The 18265-nt window shown below is 46.1% G+C and overlaps 1 protein-coding gene across 10 annotated transcripts in view; it reads left to right on the forward strand.

The window, feature by feature from the left end:
• Positions 1-12051, forward strand: part of ebf3b (EBF transcription factor 3b) — a 67262-nt gene extending 55211 nt beyond the window's left edge. For 4 of the 10 annotated variants that reach the window (XM_040178815.2, XM_040178816.2, XM_040178817.2 and 1 more), the window contains exons 11-16: positions 2217-2305; positions 7307-7372; positions 7579-7750; positions 8185-8370; positions 8830-8919; positions 10248-12051. In XM_040178815.2, the coding sequence (XP_040034749.1) occupies positions 2217-2305; positions 7307-7372; positions 7579-7750; positions 8185-8370; positions 8830-8919; positions 10248-10279 (635 nt within the window). In that variant the 3' untranslated portion in view covers positions 10280-12051. Of the gene's footprint in view, positions 1-2216; positions 2306-7306; positions 7373-7578; positions 7751-8184; positions 8371-8829; positions 8998-10247 lie in introns of all 10 variants that reach the window. The other 6 variants (XM_040178811.2, XM_040178812.2, XM_040178813.2 and 3 more) reach the window with 2 other exon arrangements.
• The last annotated feature ends 6214 nt before the right edge of the window (positions 12052-18265 follow it).

Below are 18265 nucleotides of genomic sequence, written 5' to 3' on the forward strand. Positions count from 1 at the left end.
CGTATAAACCTGAACGGGGATGAGTCGAAAATGTGATCTTTAACTCCCTCATGTCATCATTTAATAAACGCGTATAAACCGCATGAAGAAATGTAGTTTAAACTGGGGGGTCCAGAAGATACCCTACCCTCCAAATAACATTCGTCATGATAGATCCGTGTTTAAAGTGGGGCATCATTATCATTGGAAAGGCACATCAAACAGTACAACTCTCCCAGCCCAGGTCTCGTCCTGTACTGTACGACTTTCCGGCTGTGTTCCCAGCATGCCTGGCGGGTTGTGTAGGCCCCAGCTGAGGCAGAGGACAGGAGAGCGTGATGTATCACCCTGAGAGAGCCCACTGACAGCCTCTGATGATGGATGGCCTGATTATGGAGTGCTTTTTACACATACACAATTTACATCACACTGAGCAGCGGGGTCTGGCAGGGCTGCCGTGCACGTACACTCTCTCAGCCGGGCACGTGCATGACACACACACACCGCTAGATGCTTATGTGTGTGTGTGTGTGTGTGTGTGTGTATACATGTACGGGACTGCCACTGTGCATAGATAAGAAAAGGGGATGGAAATAACAAAAGAAAAGGGGGCAAATTCCTTGCTACAGCCTTGTCATGTACGATCAATACGGCGGATCAATCCTTTATTATGGAGAAGATGGCGTTCCCCCACATCGCGGACCTTTGTCGTTTTGGCGCGCATGACGACATGTCAAATCCGATTTCCAGCAGTGAATGTTGCTGGGGAGGGGGGATTTCTGGTGTGCCGGTAAGGCCGAACACCACTGTATTTGCAAGCTAGATCCTTGCTATCGATTAGCACCTCGCATCGTCCGCGCTCCAACACGTAATTGCTCCATCTGATCACGGTCGAGCTGGCAATTTCTGTATCCAGGTTTTGGCAGAAGTGGTGCGTGTGTTTTCGATCGCACGGCCGCGTGTCGGTACATGACTGCCGCGCGGTGTGTGTGTGTGTGCGCGTGAGAGCAGGTACAGTGTGCGTGTGCGTGTGCGCGTGCATGCTTGCACGTGTATTTAGATGTTAGGGAAAAAAAGAAAGAGTGAGACACATGAACGTTCGTTTCCCCGCCGTGACTCCCCGCCTCGTGCTTCAGTGGCCCTGCCTGCTTGCCTGTGTGTGTGTGTGTGTGTGTGTGTGTGTGTGTGTGGCGGGGCGGCGGGGGGGGGGGCATTCGCTTGCTTTCACATTCTCTGGTGTTCAGCAGGTTCAGCGAGCTGTGCGGTGTTAATGCTGAAATTACATGCTGAGTAATGAGTGATGGGCCAAATTACAGGCTGAACAATGAATAGAGGCAGGCAGCTCTTATTAGTCTCCATAGAAAGCCATTGATTTATGAAGCGCCTTGCTCGCCGGAGTTACTCTCCTGAAAATGATATCTACATTGAGAAGTGATGTTCTCTATTAAGTCGTTCCTTCCCCCTTTTACGCTGCCTTCCTCCTTTTCCTCCCCTCCTTCTCTCCTCTGCCCTCCCTCCCTCCCTCGCCTCGCCTCGTCCTGCCTGTGAGTGCGCACATGATTGTTTAGAATCAGGCGGAGCTGTAAGGAAGCCTTCAATTACCCATTAGGACTGTCAGACATAAAACGCCCTGCTCTCACCAAAGTCTGGGTTATGATTCATTTACTTTGTGCCTCTGATTCATCGCCCAATATGCCTCATGCCCCAGATTACTATTTGAGGGGTGGAGGAGATTAATGGCTCCATGGGATCTGCTGCCGTATTTCACGGGCCCAGTGTTGCAGTACAGTTGGTGCAGAAGGCTGAAATGACAGCAACGTGTACTAGATCAATGTGCGGACAGCCTTTCACAAATTATTAAAGCTTGGTTAGATTAAAAGACCCCCGCTATGTAGTTTGCTGTAGTCAATATTCTTAAGCAGATAGAGGGAGGGAGGGTCCCTCTGAAGGATTCTCGGAGTGATGTAGGTCACCGCGGCTGTTAATGGAATGACACTTGGTGACACAAGTGTCAAAGGAACCCGTGTCAGCCTCCGTGCTCCCGGATGTTTCATAAAACATCCTCTCGCCCCAGAGGTCTCTTTAAAATTGGGCATTCTGAAATGACTTTTGTTCCGTAAACTCCAACCGAACAGATTTCTCAATTAATTTCTTCCCTCTCTCCAGCAAAATTAGCGCTGAAATGATTCTAATTTCTCTCCCCCTCCGCCTCCTCCCCTCCCTTTTCTTTCTTCCAGCCCTAAATGAACCAACCATTGACTATGGTTTCCAGCGGCTGCAGAAGGTCATCCCCCGACACCCCGGCGATCCTGAGAGGTTACCAAAGGTCAGTACAGCCTCTGTGCACCAAAGACAACCACAGCAACGCAGCACAGCAGTCCGGGTGATAATGCTTTAGTACCGTGAATGTGACAAATAAACAAAACAACATTACCATCAAGGCAGAGCACTGTGACCCCCAAACCGTAACAGCTTTGCTCCACATATGCGGCTTACCCACTAACCAGCGTGGTAATGGTATTGGTTTTGTGTGTGGGGAGAGAGGCGTAAACTCTCTGTGTGGTAAAATAGCTCAATCAGGCGTTTTCCTCTCCAGTAGTCTGTGGAGATGGTAATCTGGTCAGGAACGACGTCTGCACCCTTATTACCCCACTCATGTTTTCCTTTCATTTTCTGCAGCTCGATTTGGTTTAATCTTTTGTTTACAGAACCCTGTGCCGTAAACCCCCCAGTCTTACCGCTGCTAATAGACAAAGACTGCATGTTATTACGCTTTGGCTTTCTTATTGTTTTCTTTTGAACCTGGGTGAAGGAGTTGAAAGCCACATCAGTTTCAGACACACCAGCACGGCACATGAATAGGCTGCCAAAAAAGACCTGCGCAGGAAAACTAAGGGGGGGGGGGCACGCATCTTTGATTCTTTTACTTTTTTCATCCCTTTGATGCTCTCACTCTCTCCATTTCCTATTGATAAAATCTAACGGCGTGTTTTCACTAATTGCCACCCTGCCAGTAACCATTTCGGTGACTGACGTTCCAGATGTGTCAAGTGTAATAATGTAACTGATTACTACATTCAGAACCGCGTGGCATGTGGTAAAGTGGGGGCCACCTCAGAGTTTTAATAATACTGTAAAAACCTTTTAAGACCTTATCTATTAAATCCCAGCATGCAAGACAGCAATATCATTAACGTCCAGCGGACAATTTAATAAAGAACAGACTGCGCGGTAGCCATAGACGTTTGACCGAGGCGATGTGGAGAGATGGAACATCACAGCCGGTCCCTGGTTCAGTATATGAAGTGTTTCAATTAGAGTCGATCCCCGCGGAGACAGGAAACAACACCTAGACATGAAATATTACTCTAATACCAACTGTAATCGTAGACCAAAAAGTAAAGTAAACATCCATATGGCTTTCGCTATCTCCGCCAGCACCGCTGGTCAATCGAGCCTCACTGCTCTTTTTTTTTTTTAAAAGTCACGGTGTCTTTGTGAAATCCACCTCTTTGAAACACCGAGAGCAACAATGTTGAACACAGCCCCTCTTTTATTACCCAGAAACCTGACTTCTTTCGATGAATACAAAGCGCTGGGAGAGAGATTTTGACGTTGAACCCGAGATTAGTTTTCCGGGTGTGCATATGCTTAATATAGCACGCTCTCCCGGCCTTTGCATGAAACAATCACAGAGTGAGATGAAACCCTGCACCTCCAATAAACAACATAAATATTTGATTTGCTCTCTAATGGACCCAAATATGGGGTTCAGGGGGCATGTAAATGATCCCACCAAGTGATTCGTCATTGTTAAGCTTGCCATCTGAGGGTCAGCTCACGGGGTCAAAAGCACATTCGCAATAAAACAGCCCGCGGCGAGCCGACGCTTGCATGTACATTTGAAATGAGAACAGAAACAGCATATAGAGAACAGCCATTACGGGCTGCAGGTGAGGTAGGGAGACTCTATAAAAAGAAGATAAAGCTGGAGGACGCGCGGTGTGCATTAGCAGAAAGGCAAATCGACACCAGGTCCACTCACCGCCTCTAACCCCCCCCCCCCCCCCCCCTCCGCCCCCCTCCCCTCCCATGACTTCACCCTCCAGTTGATAATATTACTGCACTATATTGATTTCCACCAGCCTTCTCCCTGGGACCAGTAAGACACGTGGTAATTGTAAGGAGACAGAAAGCCAATATGGGAGTGCTCATGGATAGCAAGGGATGCACGCTAATATTGTTGCTACACAGAGGGAAAAAAAAGAGAGGGGGGGGGGGGGGGGGGGGGGGGAAGCTGCCTCTGATTGAAGTTTACCTCGTAATTCTAAGACAACATCGTAGATGACAGTCTGACCCTGTGGGAGGAGTGGAGGTATAAAAATTCAATGCAAAGTCCAGGGTGAATATGAAAGTAATAAGTGTGAGCAGTCAAGTGATGAGAAAGGAGATTGGTTTGCGGGCATCGCGTTAAGTGAAGAGAGACTTTTGAATTCACCCTCCTTTTTAAGATCTTGTTATAAAACAATTTTCTATTCATAATATAAAAAAGACAATTTATAATACCATTTTGTGCCCTCTGGCAGTAATGGACAAATAGACTGGATATCACATTATATCACACTCAATTTCTTTCTTCTGTAACAAATTAGATTCATTATGAAATTAAAAGTGGAAACTCAATATTGTTTTATTATTAGGCTGATTGCTTTTGATTCCTTTCTTTCCTCCCAAAATGAGCATGAGCCCATTCTTTTCCAATTCTTCGCGTAATCCACAAGGAGAAAATATTACAAATGTGTTCATGTCAAGCAATTACCCATGTATTTAAATGAATCCCTCTTCCTGTGCTCTTTGAAGTACCTTCATCTAATGGCCCTATGCTTCTAAATGCATTCATTACCTCAGGCTAGAGCTAACAGAGTAATTGCCTTACAGTTTTATAATGGCATTAGCACTCCAAGCTACATAACCTAGGCCCTCTTTTATTAACTGTGATAATATAAATACAACATCCATGTTAATCTACTGCTTGAAGAATCACATTCGGGCCATTTCAGACCACTTCTCCTTATTGTTAGATATTCCCTTTTAACACATCATTTCTAATGGCTTCATCTCACTTTTTCTCGACATTAAAACACAACAAAAAAACAGCCTCTAAAGCGACGGTGATTTGTCATGTGAGCGGCCCCATTTAAACAGTTGTTGAACACGGGACCTTTATGCACAGCGAGGCAAACAAAGGCAGAAATCTGTCACGCATTTGTCACAGAACAACAGAAATCATTTGAGGCCTTTAATTGTTTCAATTTAACATGGGGTGTTCTGATATGTCTCCATGACAAGAAAGCCAATTAAACTTATGCTAGAGTAGTATTGAGATTTACATGGAAATGCCCTCAGAACACTATTCCGTGTTAATCGTATTCACAGCGTGAGCTGATCTGCATGAAAGCGTCTCGTCAGAAGAAAACAAACTTCTTCCCTGATTGGGTGCAGCACTTCTCATCATCCTCGGATATGACTCGGTTGCACTTAAGCATAGCCTTGCGAGTCAGCTTGGTTAGTTAAGACACCACGCGGTAAACGACAGATTAAGGATGAGAGGCAATATCGTTTCCTCTCCTCCTTTTTCCAAGCTGTCCTTATGTCACTGCTGCAAAGTACCATATGGACAAGGAGGGAGAGGACGCTTTACAGAGAATGAAACATGACTTGCGAACGCGACAGTCTTAATTGCTTTAATTGTTGTTTAAAATTGAGAGCCATGTAGGAGATCTTGAAATATGATAGAATAGATTATTGGTAATTATTAACTGCAGACAAAAAGAAAGAAAACCACTTTATCTCACTCAGCAAGAGAGAGAGAGAAATCTGTTCTGCCTGATGAGAACACATCAAGACAGCTGGTCCTCTCATTTAGTCTACCTGCCTCACGACAACCATAATTCTTTATTTGTATGCAAACTAGATGCATGCAACGTTGAGCATACACACCAATTTCAGAGGTAAATGCCCATTCTAAGAGCCACCCATCCGGTAACTTGGGGTGGATTAAGCGATATGTTTCTATAAGAGAGCATGGCATACCCTGGAAGTGGCTTCTACAGTGATTCATCTTGATAAATCAAGGGCTGTGGTAGATATGCTCCTCGGGATGAAAGGGCCCGTACACACACTCCGTAAACACTACATACGCCGCGCCTCGGAAAGGCAGGCCAAGTCTTGGAGGCCGCTGTTTGAAGGCGCGAAGGCTGTGTTTACATTCATTTACGGCAGCTGCCGTCTTAATCCCACACTGCCATTGCCAAGTGATGGAACACTTCAGACAAATTACCGAGGCCGGCAAAAGAAAACACGGGCGAATGTGGGAAGAAAACAAGCGCCATCTGAGATGTTCGTGGTGACAGATTTGCATTGCTTTTAACCGGGGTTCTAACAGCACAGTCGACAAATCTCTGCTCTACAGCAGGTGACAACAAGCGAGCGCTCTTAAAAAACACAGCGCAACAGTCGTGTCTGCAACTTGCCTTTGTCAGATTAAATGCACTCCAAAAAAGGAGAAGAGGGTTTTCACGGAGCATATTGCCCTCTGTATTGCAGAAAACAAAGGGAGCAGTCTGGTTGCTTGAGAGGGATTTAATTGTAAGTGCTGAATTCAGAGAGCAGATAAAGACACGCGAGCAGGCCAAACCCCACCTAGCTGGAAGCCCGAAAAACAGTGGGGGGAACAGGATCCGGGGCCAACTCATTTTCAGTGTTAAGAGCCAAAGCAACACAGCTAATCCGCATTGTCAAGCGGGGGCAAGCATGCAGACATGGATAAGACCACATCCCGAGCATCCGTGTCCCCAAGGCACAAGCACCCAGCTCTTGCTGGATGGGAAGTCATTTGTGAAGTCCTTTGCAACAGCCAGTCAAAGAGGTTAATTGAAAAATTCCTTAATGTCATTACAACAGAACTAGATTAACCCAGAGCTAATTCACTTTATTGTTCTGAAGAGAGGGGACTCGGCGCTGAACTCCGGAGCAAACGTGGAGCCCGGAATCAGGGCCGAGGTGTTGTTTTTAAAGGACTGCGCCAGTTTAATTAAGATAGGGAACATTATTCACTGCTCTGCATGGTTGGAAGCAGCAAAGTGGTAGCGCCGCGTAAATGTAGCACCGGTTAAATCTGGGTGGCTTTTATTTAGGTAAATGAGTAAACATTCCACACATCCACGCTGCGTGGAGTCGACATCGTTTGTTACTGTGCGGATCGCCGGGCTCTCGGAGCATAATCCGTTTGGATCTTAACGTTCGTTCTTCCCGTTTTCCTCATCAGGAGGTGCTACTGAAGAGGGCGGCTGATCTTGTTGAAGCCCTGTATGGAATGCCCCACAACAACCAGGTCCGTATCCACGCACACATCCTCACCGATATGTATGACGCAAGGGTATTCTCATCACTGTATCTGCAACAACGCAGGCTACGTGCGGTGCGGCTTCACCATATGGCCCATGAACCCATGCATCAAAGCCAAAGCACGGCCAGAAAAACAAGTACGATGAATACACACGTAGATAACAGAACCTCTGCCTTCTCTTCGCTTTTCAGGAGATCATTCTGAAGAGGGCAGCTGACATCGCCGAAGCCCTGTACAGCGTTCCCCGCAACCACAACCAGATCCCCTCGCTCGCTAACACAGCCTCCCACGGCATGATGGGAGTCAACTCCTTCAGCAGCCAGCTCGCAGTCAATGTGTCCGAGTCACAAGGGAACGACCAAGGTATGCGTTTAGGGTACGGCTCCATAACTCAGCGGTTCTCAAAAGTGGGGTCCAGGGACACGCTGGGGGTCCTTGAGAGGATTCCAGCGGCCGGGTTCGCAGCCAAATGAGAAACAGTTACATTTCCCTCTTTTTTTCACTCATTAAAATAAGAACAGGGTTAGAAATCGTGTTTTTTAAACACCAGGTTCACTACCCCGTGCTCACCTGTAACGTGGGCCGTTAAAGGGTCCAATAATATGCCAGATTCTTTCCTTATTAAAGCAACATCTGCAGAATGTGCCGATGTAAAAACGCTCTGCGCTGCAGCAGTAAATCCCCGTCGTCGTCCGCCGTAATCAGTGAATGTTTCCCTGTTAAACTGCACGCCGAAGGAAAGAAATGAATGAACCTAAATTTATTTTTGCTACCCCCCCACCCATGTTTTTTTCCAGTGGGCTACAGCCGGAACACCAGCAGCGTGTCCCCTCGGGGCTACATCTCCAGCAGCACCCCGCAGCAGTCGAGCTACAACTCCGTCAGCAACAGCATGAACGGCTACGGCAACGCCGGCATGAACCTGGGAGTGCCGAGCTCCCCCGGGTTCCTCAACGGATCCTCTGCCAACTCCCCATATGGAAGTGAGTAGCTTGCCACCATCGCACGCCGGAGTAGCGCTAAGCCGCCGCTGATTTAATTCCAGCTCGCACATTGGGTTCCACTTCTACGAATCACCTCCGACAGGGTTGGAACGTTATTGGCGGTGGATATATATTACCATTCATTCAAGTTTTAGCACTCCGGAGAACACACGTGGAGCTCAGAGTAGCCGGGGGTATTCGTTTTTTAGGGAGTATTTTCCCCACATGCGACCTGTATTTGTTCAAGCAGACAAGATGTTGATGGTAGGGGCCTGTGAGTACCGATCGCGTATCCCGCCCCCCCAAACACCCTCCCACCCCTCTCCCCTGGCAGTAATATTAATCTTGCCTTACCTTAACTGCCCTCTCCCTCTCCGGCACCACTCACAGCACGTTCTCACTCTCACCCCCCCCCCCCCACCCTCCCTCCCTCCTTCTCCCCCCCTATCGTCTCTGCAGTTAAACAAAAGAGCGCCTTCGCCCCTGTGGTCCGACCCCAGGCCTCCCCACCCCCCTCCTGCACCAGCGCCAACGGCAACGGACTGCAAGGTGAGCCCCCCTCACCCCCTCATCCCTTCCCCACGGACTACTGGTCAGATACCGCTGCTCAGGCCTCTGTCCGGTTTGGTGAGGGATTAATCATTACAAATATATGCATTTTGACAGGCCAATTTACACCTTTCAGTTCACACTTACACACACACACACACACACACAACATGCACACACACACACACACACACACCTACATATCTACTCACACACACAAACCTGCAGTTATAGGAGTGCAAATGTCGTCTCGCGTCCGCGCAACGCAAACATACACCCTCGTTGCCCTTTCATACAAATGATCCCCTCTGATGTCGCAGGAAAAGACCTTCCCCGAATTGTTTTAGTAATTATGTTTATTAGGTTTTGTGCGTGTGTCACAACCGACATGATTGCTTTGAAAACAAGCTTAGCCGTAGTGTGTGCCCCAAGATTAATAACATTGGGCTTAATGAAGTGGGAAATTAAAGTTCATCTTGCTACACGTTCATACTTATTAATACATGTTGTGCAGAAATTAATGAGCAATGCCTTGCCATCATCTGCGCTGGCAAACTTAAAAGCGTTTCAACCATGACTCTACAAATATACTCGGAGCAATATAATAATATATCATCCCGGCACTCCACTAGTCGCCTAATTGTTAAAACGTGTGAAAGTACTGCGTGTATAAACTCGCCCGGTGAGCTACAGTTCCTAATGATACTCCTAGCAGATGTTCTCCGTAAACTAACGGAAGCTACCTTCGCTAATCTCTCTCAGATAATGACGCGAGGGGGGGGGGCACGACTTGGGGAACGTGGAAACGTAAGGACTGATGCGCCGCGGAGGATGAGGAGGATGAGGAGGCGAGATGGTGAGGGGGAGGCAAAGGAAGCGATAGGAGGAATCTGAGGGGAGTCAGAGGAGTGTCTAGTACCGGAGCACTGTGGCATTGTGGGAAGTGACCGTGTTGTTGCTCTGCCGTCGCCGCGGCCGCGTCTCCTGGGAGTCTGGGCCACTGTTTGCCATTACCCCAACGCCAGGAGAAATATCACACATAGCGAGACTGGCATGCTGGGGGGGCTGAAATGTCAGAGCAGGAGGGAGGCTTTCAAAGTCTCCCCCGTTAGGAGGACGTGCAGCACCGGGCTGGGCGGACACGGCAAATACTCACCGGCACATACGCAAACAGGAACATTAAAGCACGCACTCGCGCACACACACACACACACACACACACACACACATACACACACTGAATTACAAAATGTTAGTAAATGTTTCATATTTGTATACATAACTGTTTCAGGCAAATAGACTAATCTTTCCTTTATTTTTTTTTTCAGCCATGTCCGGCCTGGTTGTCCCCCCCATGTAAATGCACTTTCATCATCTCAAGCACCAGTCTACACGTTACCACTTCACAGGAGCACACGGCAAAAACGCTGGTGTAATGTATAGTCAAACGCCTGTTCTGTTTTTAAAGATGAAGAAGACAAAAAAAAAAAAGATTTTTTTTTTCTTCTTTTAAATGACTTTCACAACCTACGGGAAAGAGGAATTCATGAGGAACAATACTTTTTATTCTGTGGGATTTTTTTTGTTTTTGTTTCATTTTTCCTCCCCATTTTGTCACCCCTGAAGAGGACACGAGGCGATGAAGGGTTTATTTTGTATACCTGTCGGGTTGTGCTTCGTCCAATCAACCACACATTCAATACTGGAAGGGACTCTGTGGACTCACCATCTGGTTGTAAAGTAAAAACACTGATGTACAGTACATTTGCCAATGAACTTCAGAAATTGTTTTTCTGTTCCAACTCTCTTTTAATAGATTCACAACAGTTGTGTGTCTTTATAATGTGACTTTTTGTATTTTTATGTGTGAGAAAAATACACAGGGGCCAAGACAGTTTGAATTTCAACTGGAAAATATATGAGATATATAATGTAGAATTGATCTTAAAAGTACAACAAATACAAATTAAAAGGGTGGGGTTGAGTGGATAAGGTTGTATCATGTTTCATTCCTGCATTTTAACTTAAATTTTGTAATTTATTGTAGCTAGAAATCATCTTCAAAAGTAAAAAAAAAAAAAAAAGAAAAAAAATTCCTCTTTGATTCAACAAGCACACTGACGTGTACAAAACACTGCTCTGTTGATGAATATGATGTACTTCCATGTCTAGAGCTTCCTTTTAAGCAAGTGTGTTTTGCCATTTTTTTCAACTTTTTTGCTAGCACTGTATATTAATGCATTCCTAGGCTACTGTGAAGTCTGTTTCTTGTTGATGAGGAGCAGTCTCCCCCTTCTAGCTCCGACTCCCCTATGTGTTTTATATGTGGTTAAAATTGTAGACTATTGTGATATTGCCAAACTTGTGCTAAATATTTATACATCTGTCTTTTCCATGTTCTTTTAAATCAACAAAAAACATTTAAAAAAACAACAAAACAAAATTAAAATCCATTGAGAATGTAGGAGTACAGTAGTTCATCGTCATATTTCTGTTCAAATACACACTTGCGCTCACTGAGGGAAATTTTGTAACATATCAACTATAAATAATGTATTTATCTCTGAAATTTTGTATATTGCTTTTCATTATGTATGTATTAATCGTCATGCCCTTAATATAGTGATGCAGCACAGATAATTCAGCCAAGAACTGTTGCCTTCATTTGTTTTCTTTTTGTATTTGATGAAATGCAATGTGCATATATTTCATGTGTATCCTCAAAAATTTGTGTTACTCCGTCAAGACTCTCTGTCCATTTTTTAAAGGGGAAGTCAAACTTCATTGTTTATTTTTATATTGATTTTAAATTATCTATACAGACCATTTTGGAGAAAACTTTGTTGGTTGTATTGTCAAATAAATTGTTTGTGACCCATATGATAGTTGTTAAGATCCAATAGAGACTAATGTGCATGAGGGACAACCTTGGAGATAAAAAAAACACTCCATTTGTGGTTGTATTTTTTTCTGTTTTGTAGAATGTATAGAAGTCATTTTTACTCACCACTTATGACTCTGCCACATAGCTTACATGTGTTTACAGGGAAGAAAATTTAAAAATGTCAACATTTGGAATGGAAACAGAAATGAATAAGTGATGTTTTATTAAAATTTTCAGTAAAAACACAATAGCTCCTCAACTGTGGACTTCTTCAGTTTTAAGTACAGTTTGGCTGGCAGACAAACTGACAATCAGAACAAAGAAAAGAGACAGTAGAAACTTCTGAGGACAAACCTGTGATTCGTCTGTAAGTTGTAGTGTTTAGACTTTGCCATAGAGATAACTGTTTGAAACCTGTGGAAAAGTGTAACATCCATAAAAGATGAAAACTGCTCTTTACTCATATTTTTTCAGCAAAGCACTCTGACATTGTGACATATTCCTACTGGTCTTTGTATCAGCATATCCTGCATCTGTGGTGCTTCAAAGGTTCATTGTAGTCATTCGTAAACAGTGCAAGCTTTTTATTCAAAGCAGCCCAAATGGGGCTCATTCAAATCCCTCATTTCATTGCATTAAGCCACCTAGTTAATAAAGAATCAATACATTGAAAGAGCAAGGTTATCCTTTGTCTATAAGGGCCGGTATCGTTTTGAACCTCTTATAGTTTGAGCGCTGAAAGGGGGGCTGCTGTGAAATCTATACTCATCAAGTGGGTCAAACAGAAGGATAGGAGTGTATGAGGGAAGAATGGCGCTTCTCCTTAAAAAACAAGTGAGCATCTTATCTGGCGTCCTGAGTGGTCGCCGAGAGCAGGTCACAAAATGTCAATTTCTCATCAAGGCAACATTGTCCGAGGCCGCCTCTGCCTTTTTTAAATGCACAATTAAACAACGGCACACCTGAGTGGCAATCAGCGGCATCGCGGCTTATTATGTCGGGCGGCATGCACAGATCGCCCGGCGACGGTGGGGGAGATAGTCCAGGAGCTGCTGATAGCGCAAAGGACAGATGCACTCAAAAGAGCGATTTGATTTTTCAGCCAGCGATCCCCCCCCCCGTGCTCGGAATCGTTCCCTTGATAATCCCACGTGTCTGATAACAATTGCCACACATCTGCTTCCTGCCGCCGCGTTATCGGTTTCCCATGCGCGTTAACGTGGGTTTTTGATCTGTCGCCTCGCTCGCTGCTGTCGTTCAATGCCGCACAAACTCTACATTTATTCGGTCTTTGCGCCCTAAAAACATGAAACCAAGGAAACTGTCTCTCATCGCAGAAACAATAACCAACGGAAGGGAAAGAAAGAAAAAAAAAAGGCAAAAAAAGAAAAATTCCGGGGGTAAAAGTGCAATCAAAAAACGACAAGCTCGCTCAGTTGTTGCCGGTTTTAAGAGCTCCGAGGCCCGGCAGGCAGGCTGGAGGTACAGTATATTGTCTCAGCAGGTTTCTCTGTACCCAACGACCAGCCGCTCGCTCTGCCACACCACTCAATCACTGTGAGAGCCTCTTTATTGGAGAACTCTAATGGCCACCCTGCACCATGATCTTAATGTGTGCATTAAATATTTATAAATCCTGGGTCAATAATGCCCCATAACCAGAGCCCGACAGACCCCCACAGTACCATGTGGCTGCCTCCCCTCTCAAACGCAGGCAAAGGTCGAGGGGTCATGCAATCAAAAGAGAGCGAGGCTCGCCACATCCATATGTTGCCACTCTTATCAAGACTTTCCTCAGTACTGGTTATCTGTCAAAGGAAAGAAATATTGAAAGCAATATCGATCTTAACTAGCCTTCTGTTGCCGAGGGCGCCGCTTCAAACATCTGCTCGTGCATTGTTATATTTCAAAAACACTCCTCTCAATAATATAAGCCTGAGCGGTAATATTGAGCGTCTCTGTGTGACGCGGGCCGCCTGAGCGCGACTAATAACCGCGTTATTAACAGGCATCGCCGGAGATTTTAAAAAGTTGATAAGACGGCGAGCTGAGCGCTTCTTAATTAGCCGGCGGGTTAATCGCGCAGCCTGGCATCTGCGTGGGCGACTCCTCCTTTACGTGACCACGTCCTACAGGCCGCGCTCCTGTGCTGCTCAGGTGAGAGATTGTGCTCCGGTGATAGCGCGCACAAAAGAGCGGCCGGACAATGAGGCAGTCAATGGAGGGCTCCAGTTGAAAGAGCCACAATGGCCGTGCATGCTGGGAATTGGGCCGGACGATATAAAGGAATGAAACCTTCACTGGGGCCGTGGAGGACAAGCATTCAGAAAAGAGGTTTTGTTTGCTCTTTGTCAATCCGCCGTTTCCCATGAGAAAAAACAATTGAAACTGACCTTAAAAAGAGAACATTACCTTACTCACCCATTGCCTATGTAACTCCTATTTAGGGGCTTGTGCGAATCCCTTTTAATGGACGTTGATGTGCTAATAACTTTGAGCCAATTTATGTCCAGTGTCAAGAAACTAGAAGGTGGGGAATAGTTTATCTGCTCGATGGGCAGGATTTGTTCTCGGACGGACAGGATTCCTGTAACTGCTGAGCGATGTGTTTTGTGAGGAGGGGGGAAAAAAAAAAAATCGACTGCAACTCTCGTGAAGTTTATACACGACTGGGATACTGCCGAGGTCATAACTTTGAGGGGGAAAAAAAGAAGTTGGACCTTTTTTTTTTTTTGCTACAATTCCACATTTGAAAACAGGGAAATTTATATTTTTAAACAGTCCCACATTAGTCTCCTATGTGGGAATCGGTACATCGGAAAAGTCACAGATCCCCTGCTTCTGTACACTGGGAGTGAGCTTTGCAAGGAAAACTATAGATCCTCGCAAAGATTTCCACTTCACTCACTGCAGTCAAGGAGGATGAGCAAAGTATCCCGGTGCTTCAAAATCCATTAAACTTGTATTTGGGTGTCATTTGATACGTCATCAATGTTTCAGTGCATTTCAAACCCACAAATGCGGGATTTCCCGCTGGCGGAAAAACACTTTTCACTGTAATTTCCTTTGACGAACTTCCACTTAGTGTAAAAATCACGGTTAAGATTGCCTGGTCTGGGAATGTTGGGCTACGATGATAAAATAATATCGCTTGAACTGTACTTTCTGCCGCAGTCTCCAACACATAGAGCTCCTTTCATAGTACCCCTCTGTAGTGCTTTGTCCGGTGGTTCTGGATATGATATCATCTATTAATAATGTATTGGCAATGGATTACATAAAAAGGGAGCAGAAATAACATCCAATATTCATGCCCCCTGAGCTTGACTGTGTCCAATCCGTTTGGCCCATAAAACCTTAGCCCCATTTCCATATCCGCTGTGGGTCACGACAGGTCTGCCGCACAAAGGCTCACAGAGCAGCTCAACTCAGGAAAAGGGCAGTAAAAATCGGGTGGATTTCTGAACCTTTATGAAACAGCCCCGCTTTGGAAAAAAAAAAAAAAAGTGAAAAAGCCCTTTTCCGAATTCACCGCCTGTGAAAAACCTGGTACTGTATTTCCCTCTTTAATTGTGCCACTTGAGAAATTGACGTGCCTCTGAAACATGGCATGAATCTCACAGTTATTGCAGTCCCCTTGGCAGGGAATGTTGATACAACATCTGCATGCTATAGAAAGTAATGGAAGTAGCAGAGGTGGCAGCTGCAACTCTACAGGAAGTGTGCCATTTTCAGGCAGCGCTGCTGTGAGAACCACTAACTGCCAGCCTGGTCTTGCAGGCAGCTCTGATTGCCAGGACACTATGACAAACACGCAGAGGCTGGGAGTGTTGCATCCTGGGGGATGACAGCTTCTGTTTGATTGTCAATAAGGCTCATTAGCAGAAAAAATGGAGAATGCGAAAAAGAGATTAAATGGTTGAGACAGGGTCCCCCTCATGTTGCATTACAGAGCATTTATTGGAGCTTTTATTTCATCAATTCCACAAAAAAAACAAAAACGTTTATTGCTTCCACCCAAAAAGTAAAGCAGAATTGAATTAGGGAAAAAAAATGATGATTCCAAACGTTCTAGATGTAGTAATGAAGCGCACGCTATTCCATCAAAACAGACCCAACAAGTGCTAATCGAGCCCCGCAGCCAGTCATCCACACCGACCGACCACGAGCCCCTCGCCTCCGGCTCGGAGCGTCTCTCATCTTAAGGCGGATGTTCCCCTCCATCTTAGGGAGGAACGGCCAACAAAGCAGCGTGTAAGGGCCTTTCCCTGAAGAGTCCTTGTCACGCCGCGCCAAACCTCTGTGATTATCGTTGTTTTTGCAGAGAGTGTCCATGCCTGCCAATACCGCTGTTCCATAAATGAATTTGGCCCCTCGTCAACGAATTACCTAACACGCAGAACTGTGTATGTGTCACATCCAATTCCAACTCACCGGCTTTGGTGGTGTGTGTCAGCTGGAGGACTTAATCATCAATCGTCAATCATAATAAGCGAAGCGCATTGATAGGGCTCCTTCTTTTTTTTTTTTTTCTTTCTTCTTCCATCCAACACAGTTAAATAAAGTGTAAAGAGAGAAGTTAAAGATGACCTTGTTAAATTGGGACCACAATTTCTATTCCTAATTTAGTGTATGGATTAATTAGTCTCGTGTGTTTGTATCGGTTTCCATGTGCCGGAGCTTAGGATTTATATCCACTTCATCAAATCACCCTGGAATGATATCTCCCCGTCTGATCCTGATGTTTTTGCTCAGAACGGGCTTCGCATATTTTCTTTTTGCTGCACACTTTTAATTAATGCCTAATTGGACGATGTATAGAGGGGACTTTTCCACTAATCAATAACCCCACATCTCACATCATACAAAATGAATCACGGTGACCTGTTATCGGGCCTCGATGCAGCCGCGCGCGCACACGCACAGAACATGCAACCTGGCAAGGAACGCATTTTCGCGCCAGGCTGAGGAATCTGGCTCATATTTTCCCTCTCCCCGATCCACTCCTCTCCCTCTCTCCCTCTCTCCCTCTCTCCCTCTCTCTCTCTCCCTCTCTCCCCCGTCATATAGATCGGATCTGCAGGGGCCAGAGGCGCTGACAGAGCCCAGATGCTCCCAGTCTGTCTGGGGGGGGGGGGACTGGGGAGACTGGTGCCATGGGGTCCTGGAGCCTCTTGAAGTGCCGCCCCTTCCGTCAACATGACCAAGGCTAGACCTGCACTTTCTCCAGGCCCGAGACACTCTGCTTACCGCACTGACAAACGGCGCTGCGCAGTCACAGATTGATACGCGCAGGGATACGCTCTCACGTGATGTATGGTCGTTTCGTCAGCCGGTCCCAATTAGAGACCCCCGGGCCAACAGTCGAGTTCACGAGGTCACACACCGGCGCGAGGGCTACTGACACACACACACACACACACACACACACACACACACACACACTCGCATGCAGATATCTCCACTTTCTCATTTAATCTTGCTCAGTCTCATCATCACTGCCCTTAACTCGCTCATGTGGAGGGGGATTGAGGGAGGAGGGGGGGGGGGGGGGGGTCTCTTTGTTCTAAAAATAAATAAATAATAACTAAACAAAAGAAAAAGGCACCGTACCAATCCTCCATCCACCCGCTTTCTCTCTCTCCCTCCCTCAAAACACAAAGATCATTACAAGAGCATCAAAAGTACGCCCTGTTTTGAAATGATATTTCTCTTTGTAGTGGCGGCGTGGCGTGGAGTGTGTTGGTATTGGATGTTGCTGTGGCAGCTGTCGTGGCTGGCTGCGTGGTGCCTCGGTGTCAGGGCCTCTGAGGCCAGGCTGTCCCGGCAGACAGACAGAGGAGGGGGAGGAAACCCGATAGCGCAGCCAAGCCCCAGTCTAATGTCTGCCTATCCAGCTATCTATTCCTGTGTCTATCTGTGTGACTGACTGGCTGGACACCGGCTATCTGCATGCCGGACACTCCCTCCGGCTCCCCAGCAGCAGCGCAGTGCATGAGGCCGAGTTAAGACGTTTGCAAAAAGTTATCCTTGTGTTGTTTTTTTTTATGCATACAAACTACAAACTTCTTTTTTTTGGGGGGGCGGGGTTTATGAATCACCCATGTAGCTCCAGGATCCACTTCTGCAGGGTCCCCGGTAAGCAGTAAGCCACTCGTGCCAAGGGGCGCAGGTTGTGATAACATCAGAATTATAAGCCGACATGTATGAGGAGCAACGCTGTTTGTATTTGATGTGGGGGCAGAAAATTGCTCTATAATGAGGGATGGGTGCCGGGACATGAGATGGGAAAAGGGGAGTTGGAGACAGGATTAAAGTTATGAGAAGGAAACTAATATTAGGAAATGCAAAGGTTCGACTGAGCATGAGCTAAAATACACCTTTTTTTCCCCCGTCGGCCTCGATTAATTCCGCTCGGCCAGGTCACAACCCCGTACGAACGCTGAGGACGCCACCAACCAT

Source organism: Gasterosteus aculeatus, chromosome 6 (assembly GCF_964276395.1).
Source record: "Gasterosteus aculeatus chromosome 6, fGasAcu3.hap1.1, whole genome shotgun sequence".
NCBI classification, from domain to species: Eukaryota; Metazoa; Chordata; class Actinopteri; order Perciformes; family Gasterosteidae; genus Gasterosteus; species Gasterosteus aculeatus.